The sequence below is a fragment of the Myotis lucifugus genome, unplaced genomic scaffold (assembly GCF_000147115.1).
Source record: "Myotis lucifugus unplaced genomic scaffold, Myoluc2.0 scaffold_72, whole genome shotgun sequence".
In the NCBI taxonomy this organism is placed as follows: domain Eukaryota; kingdom Metazoa; phylum Chordata; class Mammalia; order Chiroptera; family Vespertilionidae; genus Myotis; species Myotis lucifugus.
The window spans coordinates 5,000,618-5,023,931 of NW_005871120.1; the positions used below are offsets into that span (position 1 = coordinate 5,000,618).

Sequence of the window (23,314 nt, forward strand, 5' to 3'; positions counted from 1 at the left end):
GTACCCTTTCGGGCTCCTTAAGCCTCCAGGGTCAGGAGAAAGGGGTACCCGGGAGGGGCAAGGAGGGCCAAATCCGGGCCTCCCTTCCCCCCCACGAACCAGGAGGGCACCCCTTCCCCCCCGGGACTCCCTTTTTCTTCTGTTCACAGGGGGAGCAAGGACAGAACCAGGTGACCAGCCTGGTGGCCAAAAGGGGGCTTTCTGGCCTGTGCGGGGGGGGGGGGGGGAGCCCCCATGCCCTCTTCCTCAGGGGTGTGTGCACCTCTTTCCTCCATGCTCACTGGAGCATCTTTGCGACCCCCCCTTTCTTGGAAATCTTATCCTCCTCACCCGGTCCCTCAGCGTTTCTCTCCAGCAGTAAGATGCCCCCTACTCCCCTCCCCACGCTCCAGCCTCCTCTCCTCCCATCCTGTCCCACCTCCAGGCCTTTGACCCTCTTGCTTCCAGCGATTTCCTTGTCCGGTTATAACCCAGTCCCCCTGCCCTTCCAGACCCAGCTCCAAGCCCCTCCTCTGGGCTCCCACGTTCTCACGCCCAGAGCTGAAGTTCTGCCCCATCTCACTCTGTTCTAAGGGTTCGGGTCTGTGCTTCCCACACGTGAGCTGACCCTGGACAAGACCGACTGCCAGGAGGACAGGGAGGGACCTGCTCTCCTGGGCTCCGCGTCTGGGAGCTCCCAGACCCCCGGGAGGAGAGACCAGGTCCTCTTCTTGAACCCCAGTGCCTGGAGGGTCCACTCACCTTTTCCTAGGCCAGAAGACAGTGAAGGCAGCCCTGGGGAGCAGGGAGTGCTGACTCAGAGTGGGGACCCCGAGGCAGAGAGGGGCAGGACCCATGCATATATACCCCAGCCCCCCAAAACCCAGACTTCACACACCCATCCCTCCCCCTTGGAGTCCCAGCCTCTGACCCAATGCTCTACCTATACCCCCAGCTCCAACCCCAGCTGCCCAGACCCTGTAGCTGCCCGAGGCCTGCCCTCACCGCCTTGCAGGCTTTCAGAAGTCAGGCAGAGCAGGAAAAGGGCTGCGGGGAAGGCCCAGGTGCCCATGATTCCTGGCAGAGTGGGAGGGCACACACCCTTTGAGCCTTTAAACACCTCTGCTGGGTGGGGGCCCTTTCCCAGGCCCCCCGCTGGGAGTGACAGAGGCTCTGTTGGCAGACCCCAGGGGGCCAGCCCCCACCTCCCTCTGCAGCAGGCGTCCAGTCCTCGGCCTCCCCCCTGCCCCGCTCCTCATCCATCATGGGTGCTGACAGCTGGGACGGCCCCCCACCTGGCGCACGAGGCTCCTCGACTCCTGTCAGGGTCTGGGACCCTGGCGCCAGGCCTGGCGGGCTCAGATGTTACCCCAGCAGCTGGTGAGGAGCAGGCAGGCACTGTGGGCACCCAGGCCCAGCCCAAACACAGCTGGGGAGAGGGGGGAGCCCGGCCCAGAAATGTGGGTGTGGCTGACAGGAGGGACTCAGTGAGTTACTGTGTTACTGGGAGAGAGAGAGAGAAGGAAGGAGGCAGAGGCTACAGTGTTACAAAGGCCTGTGGCCAGCTAACAATGAGGTGCACTGTATCTGACGCGTAGACTTGCCCACAAGAAGAGGGGTAATGTTATCCCATCCAACCCCGAGGACTGACGGGGTGGCACTGGGAGCTGGACCTTGGTCCCCACCTGGGGCTGGGCTTGCAGAGTGGGCCTGAGCCTCCTTCCCAGAGGGAACGGTGATCACAGGGACGGGTCACCCCATGCTCACCCTGTCCAAAGGTCCAGGGGTTTCTTTGTTAAAAATATTTTTAGTTCTGGCCGGTTTGGCTCAGTGGATAGAGCATCGGCCTGTGGACTGAAGGGTCCTGGGTTCGGTTCTGATCAAGGGCACATGACCAGGTGGCAGGCTCAGTCCCCAGTAGGGGGTGTGCAGGAGGCAGCCGATCAATGATTCTCTCTCATCATTGATGTTTCACTCTCTCTCTCTCCCTTCCCCTCCCTCTCTGAAATCAATACAAATACATTTTTAAAAAACTCTAGAAAAATATTTTAAAATTTGATTTTAAAGAGAGAGGAAGGGAGGGGGAGAGAGAGAGAAACACCAATCGATCCATCGATGCCTCCTGCACGTTCCCTACTGGGGATTGGAGCCTGCAAGCCGGGCATGTGCCCTAACTGGGAATGGAACCTGCAACCTTTTGGGGCATGGGCTGCAGCACAACCAACTGAGTCACACTGGCCAGGGCCTTACTGTTGAAGGCTCTGCAAGGCCCACCCACGGCCGGAGGTCCTCCCAGTTTCACCTCCATCTCTAACCGAAATGCAGCAGCACTGACTCTAGTTTTGGGGGACAGACTCTCAGGGGGCCACTTCTTAGGGTGTGGTGGGGGCAAGATTGCAAGAAGGGTACCTGGGGGGCTAGTAACACTCCATTCCTATGGGGGGGCAGATGGAATCAGGCCAGGTGAAGGGGGCTTGGTGAGCATGAGAGGACAGGAGAGGCAGGCCTGGGAAATGTCAGGAGTCAAGGGTCTGGACACCAGCCCTCACCTCCTCCAGGGAGTCTGTGGACCCCCCTGGGCTGCTGGGGACAGCGGTGACTCAGACCCCAGGACCCTAGTCCAGAAGCCCCCGTACCCTATCTGCTGGCTTGCCCCCTGCCCCGTCAGCCCCTTCCTCCCCAGCACCTGTGGCTAAGGGGGGCAGTCTGCCAAACGAAGCAGGCTGGCACAGCGAGGGCCTGGAAAGAAGCTCAGTGAGGAGTGGGCAGCGGGTGTTGGGTTTTGCTTCTTATGTGAGGCCTTTGAGCCCACAACACCTAATGGGACAGCTCCAGTCACCAGCGGACTGCAGGGCTTTTCCCAGGTATCCCTTTACCTGCAGTCCCCCCAGCACTGAGTTGTGCCTGCATCTCCCCTCCCACCCACCCTTGCTGCTCTCTCTCCCCACACCTGAGGGCCTGCACCCAGGGACCATGCTTACCTGAGCATGCCTGCGCGTGCGCGCACACACACACACACACACACACACACACGCCTGTGGCACCCATCTCCCCCGACAGACCCACCTTTGCACAAGGCTCCTGCTGGGTCCCTTCAGTCCAGCGCCCTGGCACCGCATCCCACATGCCCACCTCCTGCCCTGCCTGGCAGAGGGCTGTGACCTGGAGTCCTGGAGGCTGGACCTTCTACTGGCTGCTGGGAGTGGCTCAGGGGTGGCCCCTGGCTCCAACCACCCAAAGGAGCCTGGGATAGCGGGGACAGTTCCCTCAGGCTCCCCGGGGAGGGCTCTCCTGCCTGCCCCCTGCTCCTCCCCATGGCAACAAGCACTGGCTCCCTGGCCTCCTCACGGAGGGCAGCTGAGTGGCCTCAGCGTTAGCAGGCTGGGTGCTGGATTCAGATGCAGGTTGGGTTAAGTATCCGCTTTATCCAGCTGGGGAGTTGGAGCAGGTACCTGACCTCCCTGAGTCTGTTCACTCTCCTCTAACATGATGATGCTATAGTGCCGGGGCTATTGAGGGAGCTACTTCCTACTCCGCTTTACAGATGGGGAAACAGAGGCAGAGCGGAGAAGGGACTTGGCTCAGATTGCCCACCTCCTAAGCAGCGGGGCTGGAGTTTGGAGCCAGGCAGTCCACCCCCACCCCTACCCCAGTCCACGGTCCTCCACTCCCCGCTACTCCACATACTTTTGGCAGCAACAGGCCCAGTTACTTGAGACACAGCATTGCTCTGTGCCCGCCCCACACCAGCCTGGGCCCTGCCTTAGACCTGGGATAGCTGAGGGTCCCCTGTACAGACCCAGACACGCAGACACTCAGCTCACCCGAAGGGCGCCGGGGCGGCTTGGCCCAGAGGAGGCCGGCGGGGAGACTGGGAGGGCAACGCAGGAGGTAAAGGCCAGGTGCCTGCTCCGTCGCTGCTGGAGGGAACGCCAATGTCCACCACCTCTGCCAGGCTGTCTGGGTGCTGGCATGGGCCTGTGGGAAATGCCAGACAGCCAGGGGCCTCAGGCCAGCTTGATGCCACTCAGGACCAGGGCTGGGCCCAGTTGGGCACCCGCAGCCCCTGCATTGCCACCACCCCTACCCCCAGCACAGCTAGTCCCCTCAGCTCACCCCCAGCCCCAAACAGGCAGGGAGGGCCTGAGAGCACATGGATCACTTGGGGGCTGACAGAGCTCTTGATGGAGCCCAGGCCTGGGCTACCCTTTGCTCCCAGGCCTGAGGGGACACAGCCCAGCCTCTGAACAGAGGAGCACCTTTGAGGGCCAGAGCTAGAAGCCCAGGGCAAGGAGACAGCTGGAGTGTTAAAGGCGGAGGATGGAAGCCCAGGAAGTGCATCACCTAAAATGACACCGCCTGTGCCAATAGACTCCCAGCCATCTGCTCACGGAAGCGCCACCTGCCAGGGTGGGAATGTGGGGAGAATAGCTTGAAGGGCGGCCAGGCGCCTGCAGGGCGGACACCTTTGGAACCTGCAGCTGTGCTAAGGCCTCCTCAGGTCACCCTCTCCTCCCTCTTTGTGGCAGCTCTTCAGCCCCATCCCTGACTCAGAGCCTCTGGGACACCCTCCCAGGCGTCCCCAGGCACTTGCACTGCGCAAAGCTGAACGGTAGCGACTCCCTCTCCTCACTCACCTGTCAGTTTATTAAAACCTCGTGCCAGTGTGAAGTATGGGGTACATTCCGAAGTGTGCATAAGACAGGAATGTACAATATAACAAATACCTGTAAAGCGAACACCTATGCAGCTGGCTCAGAGGCCAAGAAACAGAACCCAGCCCGCTCCCCAGCAGCACCCCTCACAATCTCCTCCTTCCTGCCAGGGTAGCCACATTTGCACTGTGGCTGTTTCCTCGCCTTTTTACTTCACCTTATCCTGTTTGGTGGCCACATTGGAGACTTCCCAGAGGAAAATCTGAGTGGGCCTGGTACTGTGACACGATGACAGCAACGGGGACACACCTAGATATTCGGCTGGGAACCCCACTATTGAGCAGGGCTTGGGGGCTTTCTCCCGGACCAAGCCACAGTCAAGCGCTTTGGTCTCAGATCCTGTGGGCCCAGGCCTCTCTGTCCCTGTGACCCCGGGTGGGTGTGGAAGTCCTGACCCCTCTCCTCCAGATTCCTCCTTTTGGCCCAGACGGCTGCTTTGAAAACGGCAAAACACTGTGCAAAGGAGGGAGTGTTACTGTTATTAAACAATGAGTAAGTTCCTACTATGTGCTAGGCCCTGCACTAAGCACTTCACATACATTTGCTCATTTAATGCTCAGAACCCCCAAGGAGGTAGGAACTGTTATTATTATCCCCATTTTACAAATGTGAGAACAGGCCCAGAGACATAAAGCAACTTGTGTGTGGCAGAGAAAGAGCCTAAATTTCCCTGACTCTATGGCCCAGGCGCTTACCTGCTATCTGTACCCAACTTTACATTATATCCCTTCCACACAGTGAAATGTCCGTTGGAAGAATGTTTTTTATTATTTATTTACTTATTTTCTAAAATATATTTTTATTGATTTCAAAGAGGAAGAGAGAGGTAGAAACATCCATGATGAGAGAGAATCATCAATTGGTTGCCTCCTGCAGGCCCCACAATGGGGATCGAGCCTGCAACCCAGGCATGTGCCCTGACCGGGAATGGAACCGTGACCTCCTGGTTCATGGGTCGATGCTCAACCACTGAGCCACGCTGGCTGGGTGGAAGAATGTTTTTAAATTTTTAAAAAACTGCTTTAAGTCATTGCAAATTAGACATTCAAGAATGGGCAGCTGGAAAGAGGCCTGAATCCAGGACTCCTGGAGACGGGATTGGCAGAGGGGATGACAGCTGGAGAGAGGCATGCCTGCTCCCCAGGCCTCCTGGGGACAAGCCTGGGGTCTTTAACATGGATCCAGGGTGAGTCATGGGGGCCGTGGCTGCCAGAGATGCTAATGCAAAGGAAGAGTGTAAGGAGGGGGGAGGGGGCTGAATCCCCTAACCTGGGGTGCCCTGGAGAATGTTCCCTGAAGGGCAATCCCTGAAGGGCAAGCACTGCAATGGGTTGGGAGCCCTGAAGCCCATGACACCTTTCAGCGTCTTGGGAGATGGATGGTCGAGAGGATAGAATTTTAGCTAGAGGAAAGTGCAATACGAAAGTGGGAAGGGATATGTGATGAGATGCAGAGCATTCTGGGGGGGCGGGGTGGCCTGGAAGGGTGACACCGCTCCACCCGGTGAAGGAGCCCCAGCCGCACCGTTAGGAGTCTGCACTTGCTTTGAGCCAGCCTCCTGCTAAGTACTTTAAGGGGATCATCTCCCTTGAAACTCCAGTGCCGTGAGGAAGGCTTTGTCAGCTCAATTTTTAGAGGAGAGGAGACTCAGAAAGGCCCAGGTGCGTCCCCAAGGTCGTTCAGCCCGGAAGGAGCTGAGGGCGCTGTGAGCTGAGCTCAGGTTTCCAATCCAATGAATGGGGTGGGGTGGGGGGGTTGCTACCGTGGTGGCTGAGGCCCGGGGCTCCAGCCTCGGTGTCTGCAGGGAGAGTTAGCATTTTCTGGTTCCCAAGCCAGAGCCAGGCGTCCCGCGGGTCGGAGGAAGGTGTGTCTGGCACCCGCCCCGTCGGGATCCCTGAGGACGCAGGGACTTCCTGCCCTGCCCAGAGGTGATCGCCTCCTGTCCTGGGCCGACTCGTCTGCTCCCTTTATAGTCGCGAACATGGGAGACGGTCCTGGGAGTCGGGACCGGGGTCCGGAGGTCGGCTGGCGTCTGGGAGACCAGGCGGGAGGGATCCCCGTTGGCTCCGGACCCGCTGCCACGCCGCAGCCCCCGGAGGCAGGACGCAGACACCTCCGCCCCCGGCCGGCGCCGAGCGGCACTGCGCCTGCGCGGTGAGAACGCGGGGGCGGGGCGGAGGGGGCGGGGCGGGAGGGGGCGGGGCGGCGGCGCTTCCTCGGACGTGAGCGGCTGAGCCCGGAAGGCTGGGCGCCCGCGATGGGCTCCTCGGGGCGGGGGCGGGGGAAGAGGCGTTCCTGGGCGGGGACTCGAGGCCGGTTTGGAATTTTTGGCGCGAGTTGGCTCCGCGGGCGTTCACGGGCCGTTCCCCCGCCGGAGGTTCCTGTCGTCGCGGCGGGAAGAGCTGTCGACGGCCGGCCCGGCTCTCCTGACCGCCCCGAAGGCGCCCCGCGGCCTCGGCGGGCCCAAGTCGGGACCTCCCGGAGCGGCGCCCCGCCCACCTGCGCCAGGTAGCCCGGCCGGGCCCTGAGCGCTCCTCGGCCGCCCCCCCTCCCCTCCGCTCCCCTTGGCTCCGGCGCCCCTACCCTCTGTGAGCTCCGGTCAGCCTCCTCCCCCTCCTCCCCCGTCGCCCTCCGGCCTCCTCCCCTCCCCGTCGGGCTGGGTCCCGCCCTGTCCCTCTGCTCACCCCTCTTCCGTAGCCCTGCCCGCGGCCGGCCCCGGGCGCCCCGCCCCCTTACCCCCCTTCTTATGTTATGGCCCCCTTGTTAGGTACGGCATCCTTTTTTAAAAAGTATATTTTTAATCGATTTTTTTTTTTTTTTAGAGAGAGAGGAAGGGAGAGGGAGAGAGAGAAGAAAACACATGGATGTGACTTGAGAGCTAAACATCCATTGGCTACCTCCCGCATGCCTCCTACCGGGGATCAAACCAGCAACCTTTCAGTGCAGGGGGCGATGCCCAACCAACTGAGCCACACTGGCCGTGGCCGGCATGGCATCTTTTGATACACTGTGGCTTCCTCTCAAAATTACATTCCCCTCCTTTTGTGTTCTTGTTCGTGTTTCAGTTACAACATTATAGCAACACAAAAAGCCTTCTCTGCCCCAACACACAGAGCTACTGATACCTGTGGGGCCCCTGTGGCTTTGTGAGTCTTTTAACAGCATTTATTAAGGAATCTGCATGCCAGACGCTAGGCCGAGGCTTCCCGGAGATGATTATTACAGGTCCACAAATCCTGAGGCCAGGAGTGTTTTGGAATTCAAAATGTGTCAGATTTTAGAAAGCTAATAGGGTGCATATAACATTTATATGTAACACCACCCATGGGTCTGGGACATCATTCAGTAATCAAACACATTAATATTTTTGTCAAGAAATATATGCATATTCACACTTAGAGGGGGAAAGTAGGTCAGACCATATTTTTCTGCCAAATGAGGTATTTATTTATTATTTGTTTATGGCCAAATGAGTTTTATGTAAATATCTAGTTGTCCCACTTGTTGAGAAAACTATTCTTACCCACTGAATTGTTTTGGCACCCTGTCAAAATCAATTGACTATAAATGTAAGGGTTTATTTCTGAATTTTCAATTCTATTCCATTGATCTATATGTCTATCCTTATGTAAATACAATACTGTTTTGATTATTGTAACTTTGTAGTATTGTAAGTTTTGAAATTGGGAAGTATGAATCCTCCAACTTTTTGAATGTTTTGACTATTCTGGGTCTAGTGAATTTGCATATAAATTTTAGGATCAGCTTGTCAATTTCTATAAAGAATCCAGCTGGGATTCTAATAGGGGTTGTGCTGAATCTGTAGATCAATTTGGAGAGTATTGCCACTTTATCCATATTAAATCTTTGGATCTATGAACATGTAATATCTTTTCATTTACAGGTGGGGCAAAAGTAGGATTACAGTTTGTATGGAAAATAATAAAGTAATTCATAAATAATAATAATATAAGAATAAACTACTTTGCATACTCACAACTGTAAACTTACTTTTGCCCCACTCTCTATTTGGGTTGTCTTTAATTTCCTAAAGAAGCTGAGGGAATAAAGGAAAGAAAGTATATGTGCATGTTTGTTATATTGACATTCTTATTTACAATGTCTGGTTCTCTTCATTTGTTCAAGTTACCACTTGGTGTCATTTTCTTTTTTTTTTTTTTAAATGTATTTTATTGATTTTTTACAGAGAGGAAGGGAGAGAGATAGAGAGTCAGAAACATCGATGAGAGAGAAACACCGATCAGCTGCCTCCTGCACATCTCCCACTGGGGATGTGCCCGCAACCCAGGTACAGGCCCTTGACCGGAATCGAACCTGGGACCCTTCAGTCCGAAGGCCGACGCTCTATCCACTGAGCCAAACCGGCCTCGGCTGGTGTCATTTTCTAGTCCAGTATAGTTTTGTTCTTTCCCATCTCCTTTGTGCTGTTATTTGCAAGTATATCACATTTCTTTATGCTACATGCCTAACAATACATTTACACACATATTGTTTCATACAATTGCTTTTTTAAAAAATATATATATATATTTTTATTGATTTCAGAGAGGAAGAGAGAGGGAGAGAGAAATAGAAACATCAATGATGGGAGAGAATCATTGATTGACTGCCTCCTGCAGGCCCCACACTGAGGATCGAGCCGGCAACCCGGGCATATGCCCTTGACTGGAATTGAACCCAGGACCCTTCAATCCAAGGCTGACATGCTTTATCCGCTGAGCCAAACTGAACTATTCGTTTAGTTCTTTGAGCATATTTATAGACTACTTTGAAGTCTTTCTTTGTTAAATCTGACATCTAGTCCTTCTTACAAGTAGTTTCTGTTGCCTGTTATTTTTATTTAAATTTTAAAGATATTTTTACTTTTATTTTTTTAAACATTATTTTATTTATTGATTTTAGAGAGAAAGACAGAGAGAGGGGGAGAAACATCAATTTGTTGTTCACTTAATTATGCGTTCATTGGTTTGTATGTTCCCTGATTGGGGATGTGCCCTGACTGGGGATGGAACTTGCAACCTTGGTGTCTCAGGATGAAGCTCTACCAACCAGCCACCCAGGGCTGCCTTTTATTTTATTTTATCTTTCCTGTGTGGGGGTCACACTTTCCCGTGTATTGCACATCTTGTAATTTTTTGTTGAAAACTGGAGATTTTTTTTAAAGATTGGTAAACTTTTAACAAATATGTTTTTATTGATTTTAGAAGGGAGAGGGAGATAGAAACATCAGTGATGAGAGAGAATCATTGATTGGCTGCCTCCTGCAGGCCCCCTGCTGGGGATCGAGCCTGCAACCTGGACATGTGCCCTTAAGGGGAATCCAACTGAGACCTCCTGGATTATGGGTTGACGCTCAACCACTGAGCCACACCGGCGGGCAAAACCAGACATTTACTTTTTATATGTTTTTATTGATTTCAGAGAGTAAGGGATAGTGAGAGAGAGAGATAGAAACATCAATGATGAGAGAGAATCGTTGATTGGCTGCCTCCTGCATCCCCCGCCCCACCCCCCAATTGGGGATCTAGCCTGCACCCATGATCTCCTGGTTCATAGGTCACTGAGCCACGCTGACTGGGCAAAAACTGGACGTTGTTGTTTTGTTTTTTTACATTTTAGCAACTGTGTGTACTGGCTCCTCAATCCCCCTGGGGCTTGTGATTTTTTTTTTCTTATCTATTTGTTTAGTGATTGACTGGACCATTGCAGTGACATGTCTTTCTGCAGCATGAAGTCTCTGACATGGCTCCTCAGAGGACCCAGCCTGGAACATCTACCAAGGGTCCTCAAGCTACGGCCCGCGGGCCACATGCAAATACAAATATTGTATTTGTTCCCGTTTTGTTTTTTTACTTCAAAATAAGATATGTGCAGTGTGCATAGGAATTTGTTCATAGTTTTTTTTTAAACTATAGTCCGGCCCTCCAACAGTCTGAGGGACAGTGAACTGGCCCCCTGTTTAAAAAGTTTGAGGACCCCTGATCTACACAGTCAACCTGGGACCCCGGGGCTTTCAGGGGGGCTGTCTTTGACTGCTTTTCCTAATCATATCCACCTGTTGGGCTCCCCCAGTTGCTAGCTGTCTTTATTGTTTTTGTCGTGGAGCACCAATTGCTCCATTGACTGGTCCAATTAAATTTAGGCTCCTTTAACAGGATAGCTTTTGAGTTCAGTGTTTGAGGTTTGTTTTGACTCCAGGAAGGCTCTTTTTATCTATCTCTTTACCTGGTTCTCTCTGGTAAATTACCTGGTTGTAATAATAGAGGCGCCAGCCTCGGCCTATTTGTGTACCACCCACACCTTGATTGATTTTTAAATTAAATCTTTATTGTTGAAAGTATTGCATGTCTCCCTCCACCCCCTCCCCATTGACCTGTTCTGGCCCACCCCTGCCCCCCACCCCAGACCTTCACCACCCTATCGTCTGTGTCCATGGGTTATGCATGTATGTATACAAGTTCTTTGGTTGATCTCTTCCCACCCACCCATCCTCCCCCACCTTCCCTCTGAGATTCTGCAGTCTGTTTTATGCTTCTATGCCTTTAGATCTATGTTGTTCATCAGTTTGTTTTGTTCATTAGATTTCACATATGAGTGAGATCGTGTAATACTTGTCTTTCTCTGACTGGCTTATTTTGCTTAGCATAATACTCTCCAGGTCCCTCCATGCTGTCTCAAAGGGTAAGAGATCCTTCTTTTTTTTACTGCTGCATAGTATTCCATGGTGTAGATGTACCACAGCTTTTTTATTCACTCATCTGCTGATGGGCACTTAGGCTATTTCCAGATCTTAGCTATTGTAAATTGTGCTGTTATGAACATAGGGGTGCATACATTCTTTCTGATTGGTGTTTTGGGTTTCTTAGGATGTATTCCTAGAAGTGGGATCACTGGATCAAAGGGCATATCCATATTTAATTTTTTGAGAAAACTTCATACTGTTTTCCATAATGGCTGCACCGGTCTGCATTCCCACCAGCAGTGTACTAGGGTTCCCTTTTCTCCACATCCTCACCAGCACTTGTCATTTGTTGATTTGTTGATGGTAGCCATTAGCCATTCTGTTACTGATTTTTTAGAGGACCTTTATACTTGAACTGCCCATATTCTGTTTTAAATAAAGTCTGTTTGTTTGTTTGTTTATAGGGAGAGCTTCAGAGCTGTCTGTTTTATAACTACCTCTCCCCCAGGCAGAATGTCTGAGCTTCCGCTCTGGAGCTGCGGGCAGGGTCAGTTACGCCCATCTCCCTGAGTGACACCGCTGCCTTCTGATGGGGCGGCAGCCTGTGGTCTCAGCTTGCCCCGCCCAGTGTGGAACCTCCTTCCGAGGAATGAGCTGGGCCTTGAGCTATTGTGCTGTCTGTATACCTGACCTGCTGGACCCTAGGCAGAGCTTGCGCCTTCCGAGTGGGGGCTGGTGAAAGGAGGGAGCCTGGCCTCTCGGCTACATCCAGCTGGGACTTAGCCTCTGCAACATGGAGTTGAAAGTGGGACTCCACTACACGCGTTTTAGAATCACAACTATGAAAAAGAGAGCAAGGAACTTGGAATCAGACCTTTTTATACTTTGAAATCGGAGATAAGGGAGTGTGGGCCTGTGTGAATATGTCCTCCTTACAGTCTTGGAAGAGATCGCATATCTTAAGGTCAAATAGCAGTTGTGACAAGGCAGGGTGTGTGCACAGGGAGTCTGGCTCCAGAACCTGCGTTGATTTAACCTCTGCTGAATGGTGGGAGCCTCTGGGACATGGCCCCATGCATTTCAGTTTGTGTTTCTAGGACCTCCAGGTACAGACGACTGTGTGCAGGTGTGTATGTATTTGTTCTCTGCCTTTTCCCACCAGGTGCTCCTGTCTCCACAGCCTCCATGTTTAAAGGAGAACATGTGTGAGGAGTAGACGCGGCTTCTTCCACAGCCTCTCTGGGGCCACAGGGCAAGGAACTGTTGGAGTGGACACGTTGTTCTGTACTCTACCTCTCAGTGCCTCCTGTGCTGGCCATGCCTGTGCCCACAGAGGGCACCCCACCACCCCTGAGTGGCACCCCGACCCCAGTCCCAGCCTACTTCCGCCATGCAGAACCTGGCTTTTCCCTCAAGAGGCCCAGGGGGCTTAGTCAGAGCCTTCCGCCCCGGCCCCCTGCCAAGGGCAGCATCCCCATCAGTCGCCTCTTCCCTCGGACCCCAGGCTGGCACCAGCCCAAACCCCGGAAGGTGTCATTTCAAGGCAAAGCCTCTGGGACCCTGCAGAGCCCCAGTTACGACCCAAGCCGGCCGGAGTCCTTCTTCCAACAGAGTTTCCAGAGGCTGGGCCGCCTGGGTCGTGGCTCCTATGGAGAGGTCTTCAAGGTGAGTGGAGTGACAGTGCTATGGGCCTGTCTGGGGGTGCCCCCTTGCCCCCCTCCCTCTGCCTGGATGGGATAGTATCCTGGGCAGCCTGCTCCCCTTCTCTCCTGACAGCCCACTTCTCCTGGGCTGACAGACACCCCTCCTCAGTGTTTGATTTGGCTGCTTTCTCATAAACCCCCACACAGGCCCCTTCGAGGCCCCCTCAGTGCACACTCTCCCTTTGTCCAGAGCCTGGCAATGGCTCCTGGCTACCATCTCCTCCCACCCTGGAGCCAGCTGATCTTGGCAAGCTCTGCCTGGTCCCAGAGCCAGCCCCAGAGTGCAGTGCACACCCTGCCCCCACCACCCCCCAGGCCGCAGATACTTAGGCTATACTCTGTACACCACCTTTTTTTTCTTCTTAAAATATATTTTCCAATAATTTATATTTCCTTTAAAATGGTAGTATTCCTTACACAAGTACTACAAACAACGTGGGCCCCTAGATTAGCTCTTCTTCTAGAACTCTCTATACATCTCTAGAATTGGCCATATAGAAACAAACCAATTAGTATTCTACACAGTGGATCACACTGCCTGTATTGTTCTGAAGCCAGCTGTTTTTATTTCATAATAGTTTGAGAGACCCTCCAGATTAGTTCTTAGAGGTCTGCCCTGTCTCTTCCTTGCTTGGGTCTCTAGTGAGCCAATGCCTGGGGTAGAGGTCTGTCTGGTCTTGCTATTGCATGTGCAGGGGTCTCTAAGGTAGATGCCATGCTGCACCTTCCACACATGTGAAATCTTAATAGAATCTGCCGTTCTGCTAAATGGTTGTGCTACTTGCCATCCCACCCTCAGGTACTATCTCCTTTGCAGGTGCGTTCCAAGGAAGATGGCCAGCTCTACGCAATAAAGCGTTCCATGTCACCATTCCGGGGCCCCAAGGACCGGGCCCGAAAGCTGGCTGAGGTCAGTGGCCATGAGAAGGTGGGGCAGCACCCATGCTGTGTGCGGCTGGAGCGAGCCTGGGAGGAGGGCGGCATCCTGTACCTGCAGACAGAGCTGTGTGGGCCCAGCCTGCAGCAGCACTGTGAGGCCTGGGGCACTGGCCTGCCTGAGGCCCAGGTCTGGGGCTACCTGCGGGATACCCTCCTCGCTCTGGCTCACCTGCATGGCCAAGGCCTGGTCCACCTTGACATCAAGCCTGCCAACATCTTCCTGGGGTCCCGGGGCCGCTGCAAAGTGGGTGACTTTGGGCTGCTGGTGGAGCTGGATGAATCTGGAGCTGGTGAGGCCCAGGAGGGAGACCCCCGCTACATGGCCCCCGAGCTGCTGCAGGGCTCCTATGGGACAGCAGCCGATGTGTTCAGGTAAGGGCTGGGCCATGGGAGGCCCTTCATGGCTGGGGTGCAGTCAGCAGAGGGAGGGAAATGCCATCCTAGCCCAAAGTCAGGAAGATTTGGCCTCAGGCTGGGAGACAGTGCCCTGAGGGGGTGAAGCCACCACCCTCTAGTTGAGGGTGGTCTACAGTCAGGCTGTCTAAGCAGCAAATCATCTGGAGTTACTTTACTAGATTCACCCATCTCTTTACCACATCTCCATGGAGGGACTATTATTACTCCATTTATAGGGGAATGGGCACAGTGGGGTTAAAGGACTTGCCCAGAGTCCACAGTTAGCAGGGGGTGAAGCTGGGACTAGACCAGGCACTGGGTTCCATGATGCATGTCAGTAACCATTGCTCTGCCTCTAACCGCCTATCCAGCCATATCTACAGGATCCTGATAGTAACACTAGTAACCATAGTGTCTATCTGGCGGGGGTGCCAGGAGGACTCATCGCAGTGGTTTGTGGGCTGCACTGAACACTGGGTTCATGCTTCATGAATGTGTTCCCCTCATTGGCTCTGCTGGGGCCTTCTCAGAGCCCCCAGCCACTCCTTCCCCACCTGCCTGGCTCATGGTAGAAGACAGCGGCTCTTTTCCACCCTCTTCTGAGGGGCATCCTGGGGCTCTGGGATCTGTGGCCCAAGGCTAACCTTGTCTGTCTTCTGTCCCTGTCTCTACCCCCATTCCCCCCCCAGTCTGGGTCTCACCATCCTGGAAGTGGCGTGCAACATGGAGCTGCCCCATGGTGGAGAGGGCTGGCAGCAGCTGCGCCAGGGCTACTTGCCCCCTGAATTCACTGCCGGTGAGTGGTGGTGGCGGGGGGGGGAGGGGACATGGTGCTACAGACTTGTGTGAGGAAGTGGTTAGTTGTGAGGAGACTGCTGGGCTCAGAGCCCAGTCACCCTTGACATAGTTCTACCCTGTGGACAGGCCTGTCTCCTGAGCTGCGGTCTGTCCTCAGCATGATGCTGGAGCCTGATCCCAAGCTGCGGGCCACAGCTGAGACCCTGCTGGCCCTGCCTATGCTCAGGCAGCCACAGCCCTGGAGTGTCCTGTGGTTCATGGCTGCTGAAGCCCTGAGTCGAGGCTGGGCCCTTTGGCAGGTAAGACTGGTAAAGGTAACAGACTACCCTGCTTCTGGCCCTGGATTCTGTCCAGCCTCCCTTGGCCCCTATCCCCACAGGCCCTGCTTGCTCTGCTGTGCTGGCTCTGGCATGGGCTGGCTCACCCTGCCAGCTGGCTACAGCCCCTGAGGCCTCCAGCCACCCCGCCCGGCTCGCCGCCCTACAGCTTCCTCCTGGACAACAGCCACTCCAGCAACTGGGATGACGACAGCATAGGGTGGGTGAGAGCTCAGGACTGATGGGCAGGGGTGGGGAGACGGGCTGTCAGCGTGGCCAAACCCCATACAGAGACCAGGCTCCATGGGGATTAGTGGTGAACAGGGACCCTCCCATAAACCTGGCCCCCCTCATACCCTGGGAAGGGCACCAAGGCTGGTGGGAGTACAGCCTGGCCTGGTTTGAATGCAGTTGTTTCTTCTGAGCTCAGAACATGGAACAGCTGCTGTGCAGAGCAAGCAGAATGGCAACTTCACACTTAGGGCCCTGCCACACTAGGGAGAGGCAGGTGGTGCAGCTCCAACCGCAGTCCAGGCTGCCAGTGCCCAAGGACAAGCATTGTCCTTTTCAGGGGACAAAGTTCCCAGAGCCTGGCGAGCCCCCATCCTGGGAGGAATTCCTTAGTCCCAGATGCCTGCTGGCCAAGAGAGAGGCTATAATTAAGAAACTGTGGCAAAGGAAAACCACATGCTCAGGGCAGACAGTTCTCAGGAGAAATCACACCATGAACCCTTCCTTATGAAAGTGCCATCACAGGGCAGTCCTGCTGGGGGGCTCAGTTAGTGGGATCACTGTCCTGTACACCAAAAGGTCGTGGTTGTGATTTCCGGTCAAGGCATATACATAGGTTTCGGGTTCCATCCCTTGTCAGGGTGCCTATGGGAGGCAATCTGTTGGTGTTTCTCTCACATTGAAGTTTCTCTTTCCCTTTCTCTCTCTCTCTTTCTCTCTCTCAAAAAAATCAAAAAACAAAACATCCTCAGGTGAGAATTAAAAAGAAAATGTCACCCTGTTGTCACAGGGACACTTTATAGCAGAAGAGAAGTGCAAAGTAAGCTTCCTTCACCACAGGTTCACTTCAAAGCCAGCTCAGCTGAAGCCCATGTGTTCTGAAAAGGGACTAGGTGATCAGGTAGACTTTAAAAGTTGTGCGAATGATTCTTTCAAAGGGCACCACACTTCATTGCCTGTGTCCAGTAGGAGCCTACACAGGGACAGGGTTGATTGTGCTGTTCCCACAGCCTCCTCCCCATGCACTCCCACTGCTTTGACACCCTGCTTGTCTTGCCCACCCCGTGCAGACCCTCATTCTCTCCAGAGGCCATCCTGGCCAGGACCGCCAGGAGCACCTCCTCCACTCCCCAGAGGAGGCAGACACTGAGGTGGGTAGGCCCAGGGTCAGAGGTAGGGAGGTGGGAGGGCCCTTTCAAATCCTGAGTGTCATTTCTCTCTCTTCTACCCCCTAGGGATGACCTGGACCTAAGTGACATTGACTCAGAGTCCCCTCATGGCTCCTTCCCCTCCTTTGAGCCTCGGAACCTCCTCAGCCTGTTTGAGGACTCACTGGGCCCAGCCTGAGCCCCTCGCAGCCTTGGTGCTTTTAACCTTTTAGCTCCTTCCCCCATCCCTGAGGCTGGGGTCCCTCTGGGCACTCCCGTGGTCCCTTCTGCCTGGCCATGTCTAATAAAAGATATCTGAATCTTGGGAGCACCCAAGCTTGCTTGCATGGCAACACAGCACTTCCTGCCCATTTTATTGACATCGCCCAGGGTCTGAGGGCCCTGGGACGGGCTGAGGCTGAGGCTGGCTGCAGAGCCCCAGGCCAGCACATTGCAGCTGGGAGCCCCATGCTGTGTGGACCAGAGATTTCCTGAGCAGGCGTGTCCCCGGTGGGCAGGTTGAGCCTTCAGAACATGGCACTCAAGGTGGAGGGTGGGCCCTTAGCCCAGTGGTCCAGGGCCACTCAGCTCTTCACATCTGTGCCAGTTGCCTGGGAAAAGCAGCAGCAGTCTTCCTGCCCCTTGGTCCTGGGATCAATGGATAGTCCTGCTGTCCAAACCCCTCACTCCATTCTGGACAGAAGGAAGAAGGGGTGGGTGAGCCTTAGGGTGCTGGATGGGCTGGCATGCAGGGCCAAAAGATGAGGAATCGTGGATTGGTGGCCAGGCCAGCCACCCATGAGGTACCTTAGAAGGGGCAGGGTGGGGCTATGGCTCTGGGCTGGCAGGACTCCAGCCATCAGAGCTAGACGGACCCCAACATCCCTCTGGTCCAACCCTCACAGGTCATGGAGGGTAAACAGGCCCTTAGAAGGACCGGTTTCCTTCTAGCTGCACAGGAAGACACTGCCCTGGAAGGAGGCGGGGAAGGAAGCGGGAGCTCCGAGGTGTGGGTGGAGGAGAGGCTCGTCCACAGGGAAGAGTGGGTGAACAGCTGGGAGGCATCCAAGGAGCCGGTCCCTTGCAGACCAGCAGGAGGAGGGAAGCCCGGTGGTGTTGGCCCTAGAAGACTGGACAGGCTGGCATTGTGTGTGGGCCATGGCTCAGTCTGGGGGACAGGCGTGGTGGGCGGCCCAGAGCAGGTCAGGCACGACGCCAGCGTGCAGCTGCAGGATGGAGCCCACACTGAGCAGGTGCATGATCTGGTGTGAATTGCCCCAGTAGTCGAAGCGGCCTGGTCCCCAGCGCTCTGGCAGTCGGGCCACGTTCACTAGCCCCCCAAGCAGTGCTAGGGCGTCCATGCGCAGGTAACAGGGCAGGGAGCCTGGAGCTCCAGAGCCCAGTCCCACTCCCCGGGCCCCGAACACCAGGAGGCGGGCACCAGCCTGCCAACCAAAAGCTCGAAGACGGGCACTGGTGGAGGGAGCGGTGAGGGCCCTCCAGCCAGCCACACCTGACAGCATGGTGTAGCCCACCAGGGCAGCTGGGCGCAGCCAGGGCCTGCAGGCCAGGGTGCAGTGGATGATAGGCAGGGCCCCTGCACAGAGGAGAGAGGCAGGAGAGGGCACATCAGTTTGGGGACTGCCTGCCCTTTCATGTGAGTGTCCCCTGCTGCCCCCTCCCCAGGTGCCCCCCAGCTTCCATTCTTCTAGCCCCCCACCCCATCCTTTGGCTCACCGAGGGTGTTGACGAGGCAGACCCCACACATATCCAGGGCAAGGAGCCGCGTGTACACAGGGCTGCCCCCTTGATGGCACATGAAGAGATGATAGAGCACAGAGCCTGCAGGTGGTGCCAGGCAGGCCACACAGTGTGTGCCCCCCAGCCAGCCATCCTTGCCCAGCTGACCCCAGGGCATGGTCATTGGCAGCAGCACCAGGAAGCCCAGCAGGGCCAGCCCTGGGGGAGGGAAACAGTTATCCATCACACAGCTTCAGCAGAGAGGACAGGTAATGTCCTCAGGGAGTCCACAGTCTAGAGACAACATGAAAGGAATGAGAGCAAGACAGGTCTTGACAACAGTGATAACTATCTGACCTGGGACAGAGGCAGCCCCTGGGTTTTCGGAACTTTACTTACTCAGCAGGCTCCCAATAGTTCTGGAAGTAGAAGAGATTATGCCCACTGCCAGGTGATACTGAGTAAACTGTCCCAGGTGAGTAGGAGAGAGCCCAGGCACTCTAACTCCCACGCTGCCCTCACCCCTGCAGCCACATTACATCACCTCCCCAGAAAGCAGCGGCCCCCAACCCCCAACCTGCCCTCTATGTGTCAGCAGAGGCCAGAAGGAGGCGTGACTCAAGCTGAGTTCTGGAAAGAACACGTGGGCAATGATACCAGATCCCAGGACAACTTGGCTTGTTCCTCCCAACCCCATGTCCTCTCCATAAGTGACCAGACAAATGAAGGCTTTGAGCCCTTGTCTTTCAAAAGGGGCAGAAAGGAGTTTGTTCCATCTCCCCAGCACCTCTCCTGGGCGCTCAATTCCTCCCAGCCCAGGCGTCCTACCTTTCCCTGCTGGCACTCCAGCATTGCCCTCACAGAGGTCAAAGGTGGGCACTGCAGGCTGGGGCCGCTGACTGCTCACTATCGGCAGGGTCTGGCCAGGCCACAGTCCCCCAGTGGGACAGGTCCCAAAGCTGGGCCCAGCCTGCTCAGGGGCCCTCTCTGCCAGGACAGGCCAAGGACGTACAAGGCTGTGTCAGCACAGCTCCACGGGGCCGCGGAGGAGGGGCCCCGACGCCTGTGGGGCGGGGTGGGTGGGGGGAGGTGTTGCCACCAGGCAGAGCCCCAAAGACTGCTCTGATGGGGTAACAGGGCGGCTACGCGGGGAGGGGCCGGGGCCTGGCTTTTGCTCCTGGATTACTTCTTGCCCAACTCAACACCCAGGTCCCCAAGTCGACACCCAGCACCCAGGTCCGGACGGGCGCAGGCAGGAGTGGGGAAAGGGGCGGGGAGATGCGCAGGGGGCCGGGATTACGAAGGGGCTGTACACCAGGCTGCTTCTCCCCGGGGCTCAGAGGGATTAAGTGGACTCGGCCCCCCACTCTGCTTCCCTTGCCTGCCCGGGGGCCCCGCCGGGGTAGCGGAAGCAGGTAGCGCCGTCCGGGACAGGACAATGGCAGCTTTGTCACCGCGGCTCCTGGCTGTGCCAGGGCCGGGGCAGCCCAGGATCGGGTCACTGGGGCGCTCCTCGGCCTTCCGGCCACCGGCCCGGCGCAGGCAGAGCTACCGCGGGTATGGGACGCGGGCGCAGCTCACCGTGCGTGTAGATGTTGCCCAGCTCGTTGTGCAGGTAGAAGAGGCTGCGCAGGCAGCCTGAGCCGCTACTGGCTGGCCGGTAGCCGGTCAACACTAACTTGTTGAATTGCAGGTGCGGTGGCGAGCTTGGTCCAGTCCAGCAGGCGCGTTCCGGCCAGGAAACGCCATGGCCTGTTCAAGCACGGGCGGCTCGCGCAACTCTGAACCCGGGGCCTCTCCAATGGGGCTGCAGCGGCGCCGAGGCTCATCCCTGCGCCTGCCCACGGTCAAGGTTTCGGTTCGTGGCACGCGCCGGCCCGGGGGTCCCTGCTCGTGCCCCTCCTGCGCTGCGCAAGCGCGGGCCCTGCGCCCCCGCGTCAGGGCGGAGGCTGGGAACGCGCTGGCCTCCCGAGCGCAGTGCGGCCCGCTCCGCCCGTGCAGGCGCCAGCAGGGACAGCTCGCCGGCAGCTGCAGCAGCGACCAGTAGTCCTCTGAAGCCCTGAGGAAGGGTGCGGCCGGACGCGGGACGGGACGCAAGGCTCCGCCCCAACTAACCACCCCCTCCATCCCACCAACGCTTCGCGCGCTGAGCTCCAGACCTAGACGCTGTGAGAGCCAATAGGTACAGCTGGTGGGGGAGGCCCCGCCCCGAGGCTTCCCGGGCCATCACCCTCTTAGCATAATATATGCGGTGCCCGTCTCAATTGCATGGAGTGGCTGTTGGCTTGGGACCCAACGTTCTGGGTCCCGGTGGCTTTGCTGGAGTGTCCCCAGCACCTTGCGTCCTCCCGCAGTGCGCGCTCCGGCTTTCCGAACTACTCCCAGGTCAGCGCACCCTTGGGCGCCCGCCCTCCCCAGCACCGCCCCACACCCAACGCTACCCCCGCAGCCTGGGCTCTGTCCAAGGTGCTGCCACCCCGGGCCGTTCGGACAGGTCAGGTCTAGAGCCGGCACTCCCCAGTCCAGGGATGATCTATCCACAGGCCTGGCTCCCCTGGAGCGCAGCAAGGCGCGCCCAGATGTCCCCTACAGTGTTCCTGACATTCCGGGCGCCATCGGGAGAGGCCCTGCCCTTTGGACAGTCTTCGAGCTCAACAAAACTCACTCTATTATCGCCCACAACGTACACTTTCCGCCCCGCCCAGGACAGGCAGGAAATAGAGGGGAAGAAAGAGGGCAAGTAGCCAGGGAAGAAAGTTCACTCCCTGCCTGGGTTCATACTAAGGTGGGGCCCAGGAAGGCATCTTCTTCCGCTTAATCTGGCTCACAGCCTCACAGCCGGCCTTTCCCCTCGCCGCCCTTCTCCAGGACCCCGCCCACCCATCCTTCCGCAGGCGATTCCTCAGCCCTCTGCATTTCAGCTGGCTCCCAGAAACTGCGTGGAACGCCCTTAACTTGCATGGGCACACCCAACCCTTTGCTTCAGTATCATCAACATAATTTCCCACCACTTAAGAATTTGCAGAGCCCTATACCAAAATAGGTCCTTTATTCAAAGTCTGTGTCTGGTCTTTTGACCACTTTTGTTGACCTCTCACATTTCACTTAGGGCAGCAGTCCAGGACTACCCCCAGAGGGGCTCAAAGACCCTGAAATCAGAGAGCTCCTTATCAAGGCCCATGAGGAGGGGAGCCGATTCCTCTTGCCATTTGGCCTGGACCATCTGGACACCTAGAGTTAGGCCAAGGTCCCAATAATAGCACCAGATGCTTCCTGTCTGACGACTGGCCTCTGAGAGATGAACAGAGGCAGAGCTGCCCTTAAAAAACTGGAAGGCCAAGGCAGAGTGCGGCATGGAGTCTCTGGTGTCCATCACACTGTTGGAGGATCCAATGGACCCCGGGGTTCCTGAGTCAGAGAGCAGAGATGAGCGAACGCAGGGAACTCTGGCTGGAGGCGCTCAGGGGTCGGTAAGTCGAGGCTAGACCCTCAGCCTGGGAGTCCCCAGGGGGGCAGGGCAGTGCCACCCCTCCAGGTCGGCGGTACCACACAGCCCAACTTCTCCCAGAGCCCTGGGAAGGCCTCAAGGGTGGGGGCCCTTTTCCTGGAGCCAGTAGACAGCTCCTAGAGAGGGAGCAGACATCAGCCAAAGACCCAACCAGTCTCACCCCCAGCATCCTGCTTCGCCTGTGATCCCAGGCTCGATTTCCTGTGTAGACCCAAGGTCCCTCAAGAGCCTAGGAGTTTCAGCTCCATTCCTCATCTGGGTCCCAGCTTCCCACCAGACCGCCACTCCCCCTCTACCCCCCGCCACTCCAGTCCCCCACCACGAGCCTGGGCACTGAGGCATCAAGATAAGGTGCCTGACTGCCCAGCTGGGTCACCCTCAGGCCCTGCCCCAGCGTGCGCACCGTCGGCGCAGCAGGCGTAGCAGCGACAGCAGTAGCAACAGCAGCAGCAGCAGCAGCAGCAACACTGAGATGGCCATCACTGTCGAGAAGACCCGGGCTGTGGGCACACAGGTGCGGTGAGGACAGGGCTCCAAAGAGCGCTGCTTCCCAAACTCCCGCCCTCCTCAAGCTCCTGCCTCACCCCCCATTGTGGCCTCCGGAGCCCCAAGCCGGGGGCTGCAGCTCACATTAGTCCCGTCGGGGAGCACTGCAGGGGTCTGGGCCGAGCCCTTGGGGAGCACCGGGTTCTCCGAAGCATCCTGCACGCCTGTGGAGAGGGGTGTGAGGCAGCGTGGCTGTGGGGCAAGCCCCGGGGGGATGGGGCGGGGCCTCACCTCGGTAGGTGAGCGCGAAGCCCTGCGCGTGGCCACGCGCGTCGCTGCGGAAGGTGAGCAGCAGTGCAGCGGCGCGCAGGTGCAGCGTCCCCAGTGGGCGGCGGGCGGGCGCCGTCGAAGGTACGTAGCAACCTGCCCCGAGGCCGCGTCGCGCAGCTCCCAGGCGGGCGCGCTGGTTCGCCAGCTCGAATAGGCGGAAGGTGAGCTCCAGAGCGGCGCCCGGCGGGCCAAGCGCCCAGCTGCAGTTCTGGTCCGTCCCCATTTCATCCGGGAAAGTCCGGGGGAGTAAGATGACGGCCTGCGCCGCGGCCCGGTTCTCTCTGTCAAGGAGCTCACCCGACACTTGTGGGTGGGGGGCAG

The 23,314-nt window shown here is 56.6% G+C and overlaps 3 protein-coding genes across 6 annotated transcripts in view; 1 reads left to right on the top strand and 2 right to left on the bottom strand.

The window, feature by feature from the left end:
• The first annotated feature begins 6,721 nt into the window (after positions 1-6,721).
• Positions 6,722-17,282, top strand: PKMYT1 (protein kinase, membrane associated tyrosine/threonine 1). 2 transcript variants are annotated; one of them, XM_023755304.1, is made up of 8 exons: positions 6,722-6,848; positions 12,560-13,062; positions 13,918-14,411; positions 15,125-15,231; positions 15,360-15,532; positions 15,613-15,770; positions 16,852-16,932; positions 17,017-17,282. In XM_023755304.1, the coding sequence occupies exons 2-8, from the start codon at positions 12,715-12,717 to the stop codon at positions 17,126-17,128; spliced, it is 1,473 nt and encodes a 490-aa protein (XP_023611072.1). In that variant the 5' UTR covers positions 6,722-6,848; positions 12,560-12,714; the 3' UTR covers positions 17,129-17,282. The 2 variants fall into 2 exon arrangements, with proteins under 2 accessions (XP_023611072.1, XP_006090533.1); XM_006090471.3 differs by lacking the exon at positions 6,722-6,848 and adding an exon at positions 7,001-7,202.
• PAQR4 (progestin and adipoQ receptor family member 4) lies at positions 17,268-20,405 on the bottom strand. Of its 3 annotated transcripts, XR_002829716.1 has the most exons (4): positions 20,251-20,405; positions 18,667-18,963; positions 17,737-18,526; positions 17,268-17,622 (listed from the first exon to the last, which is right to left on the bottom strand). XR_002829716.1 is itself a non-coding variant. In XM_006090484.3 (3 exons), the coding sequence occupies exons 2-3, from the start codon at positions 18,851-18,853 to the stop codon at positions 18,093-18,095; spliced, it is 621 nt and encodes a 206-aa protein (XP_006090546.2). In that variant the 5' UTR covers positions 18,854-18,888; positions 20,251-20,405; the 3' UTR covers positions 17,268-18,092. The 3 variants fall into 3 exon arrangements, 2 of the variants coding, with proteins under 2 accessions (XP_006090546.2, XP_023611073.1); XM_006090484.3 differs by having other exon boundaries at positions 17,268-18,526; positions 18,667-18,888; XM_023755305.1 differs by having other exon boundaries at positions 17,268-18,526.
• Positions 20,406-21,701: 1,296 nt separating this feature from the next.
• Positions 21,702-23,314, bottom strand: part of KREMEN2 (kringle containing transmembrane protein 2) — a 4,422-nt gene continuing 2,809 nt past the window's right edge. Inside the window, 7 exon segments of the mRNA XM_023755306.1 lie at positions 21,702-22,293; positions 22,581-22,677; positions 22,762-22,887; positions 22,955-23,045; positions 23,047-23,085; positions 23,087-23,113; positions 23,115-23,266. Coding sequence (XP_023611074.1) covers positions 22,083-22,293; positions 22,581-22,677; positions 22,762-22,887; positions 22,955-23,045; positions 23,047-23,085; positions 23,087-23,113; positions 23,115-23,266 — 743 coding nt within the window. The 3' untranslated portion in view covers positions 21,702-22,082.

What these genes read in the sequence shown, in the direction of transcription:
- PAQR4 (XM_023755305.1), bottom strand. Translation starts at nt 18,913, where the DNA reads ATGGATAACTGTTTCCCTCCCCCAGGGCTGGCCCTGCTGGGCTTCCTG. An exon ending in CTGCCTCGTCAACACCCTCG is followed by an intron (nt 18,527 to 18,666) that starts GTGAGCCAAAGG and finishes TCCTCTGTGCAG; the next exon opens with GGGCCCTGCCTATCATCCAC.
- PKMYT1 (XM_023755304.1), top strand. Translation starts at nt 12,715, where the DNA reads ATGCCTGTGCCCACAGAGGGCACCCCACCACCCCTGAGTGGCACCCCG. An exon ending in CCTATGGAGAGGTCTTCAAG is followed by an intron (nt 13,063 to 13,917) that starts GTGAGTGGAGTG and finishes TCTCCTTTGCAG; the next exon opens with GTGCGTTCCAAGGAAGATGG. An exon ending in CAGAGGAGGCAGACACTGAG is followed by an intron (nt 16,933 to 17,016) that starts GTGGGTAGGCCC and finishes TCTACCCCCTAG; the next exon opens with GGATGACCTGGACCTAAGTG.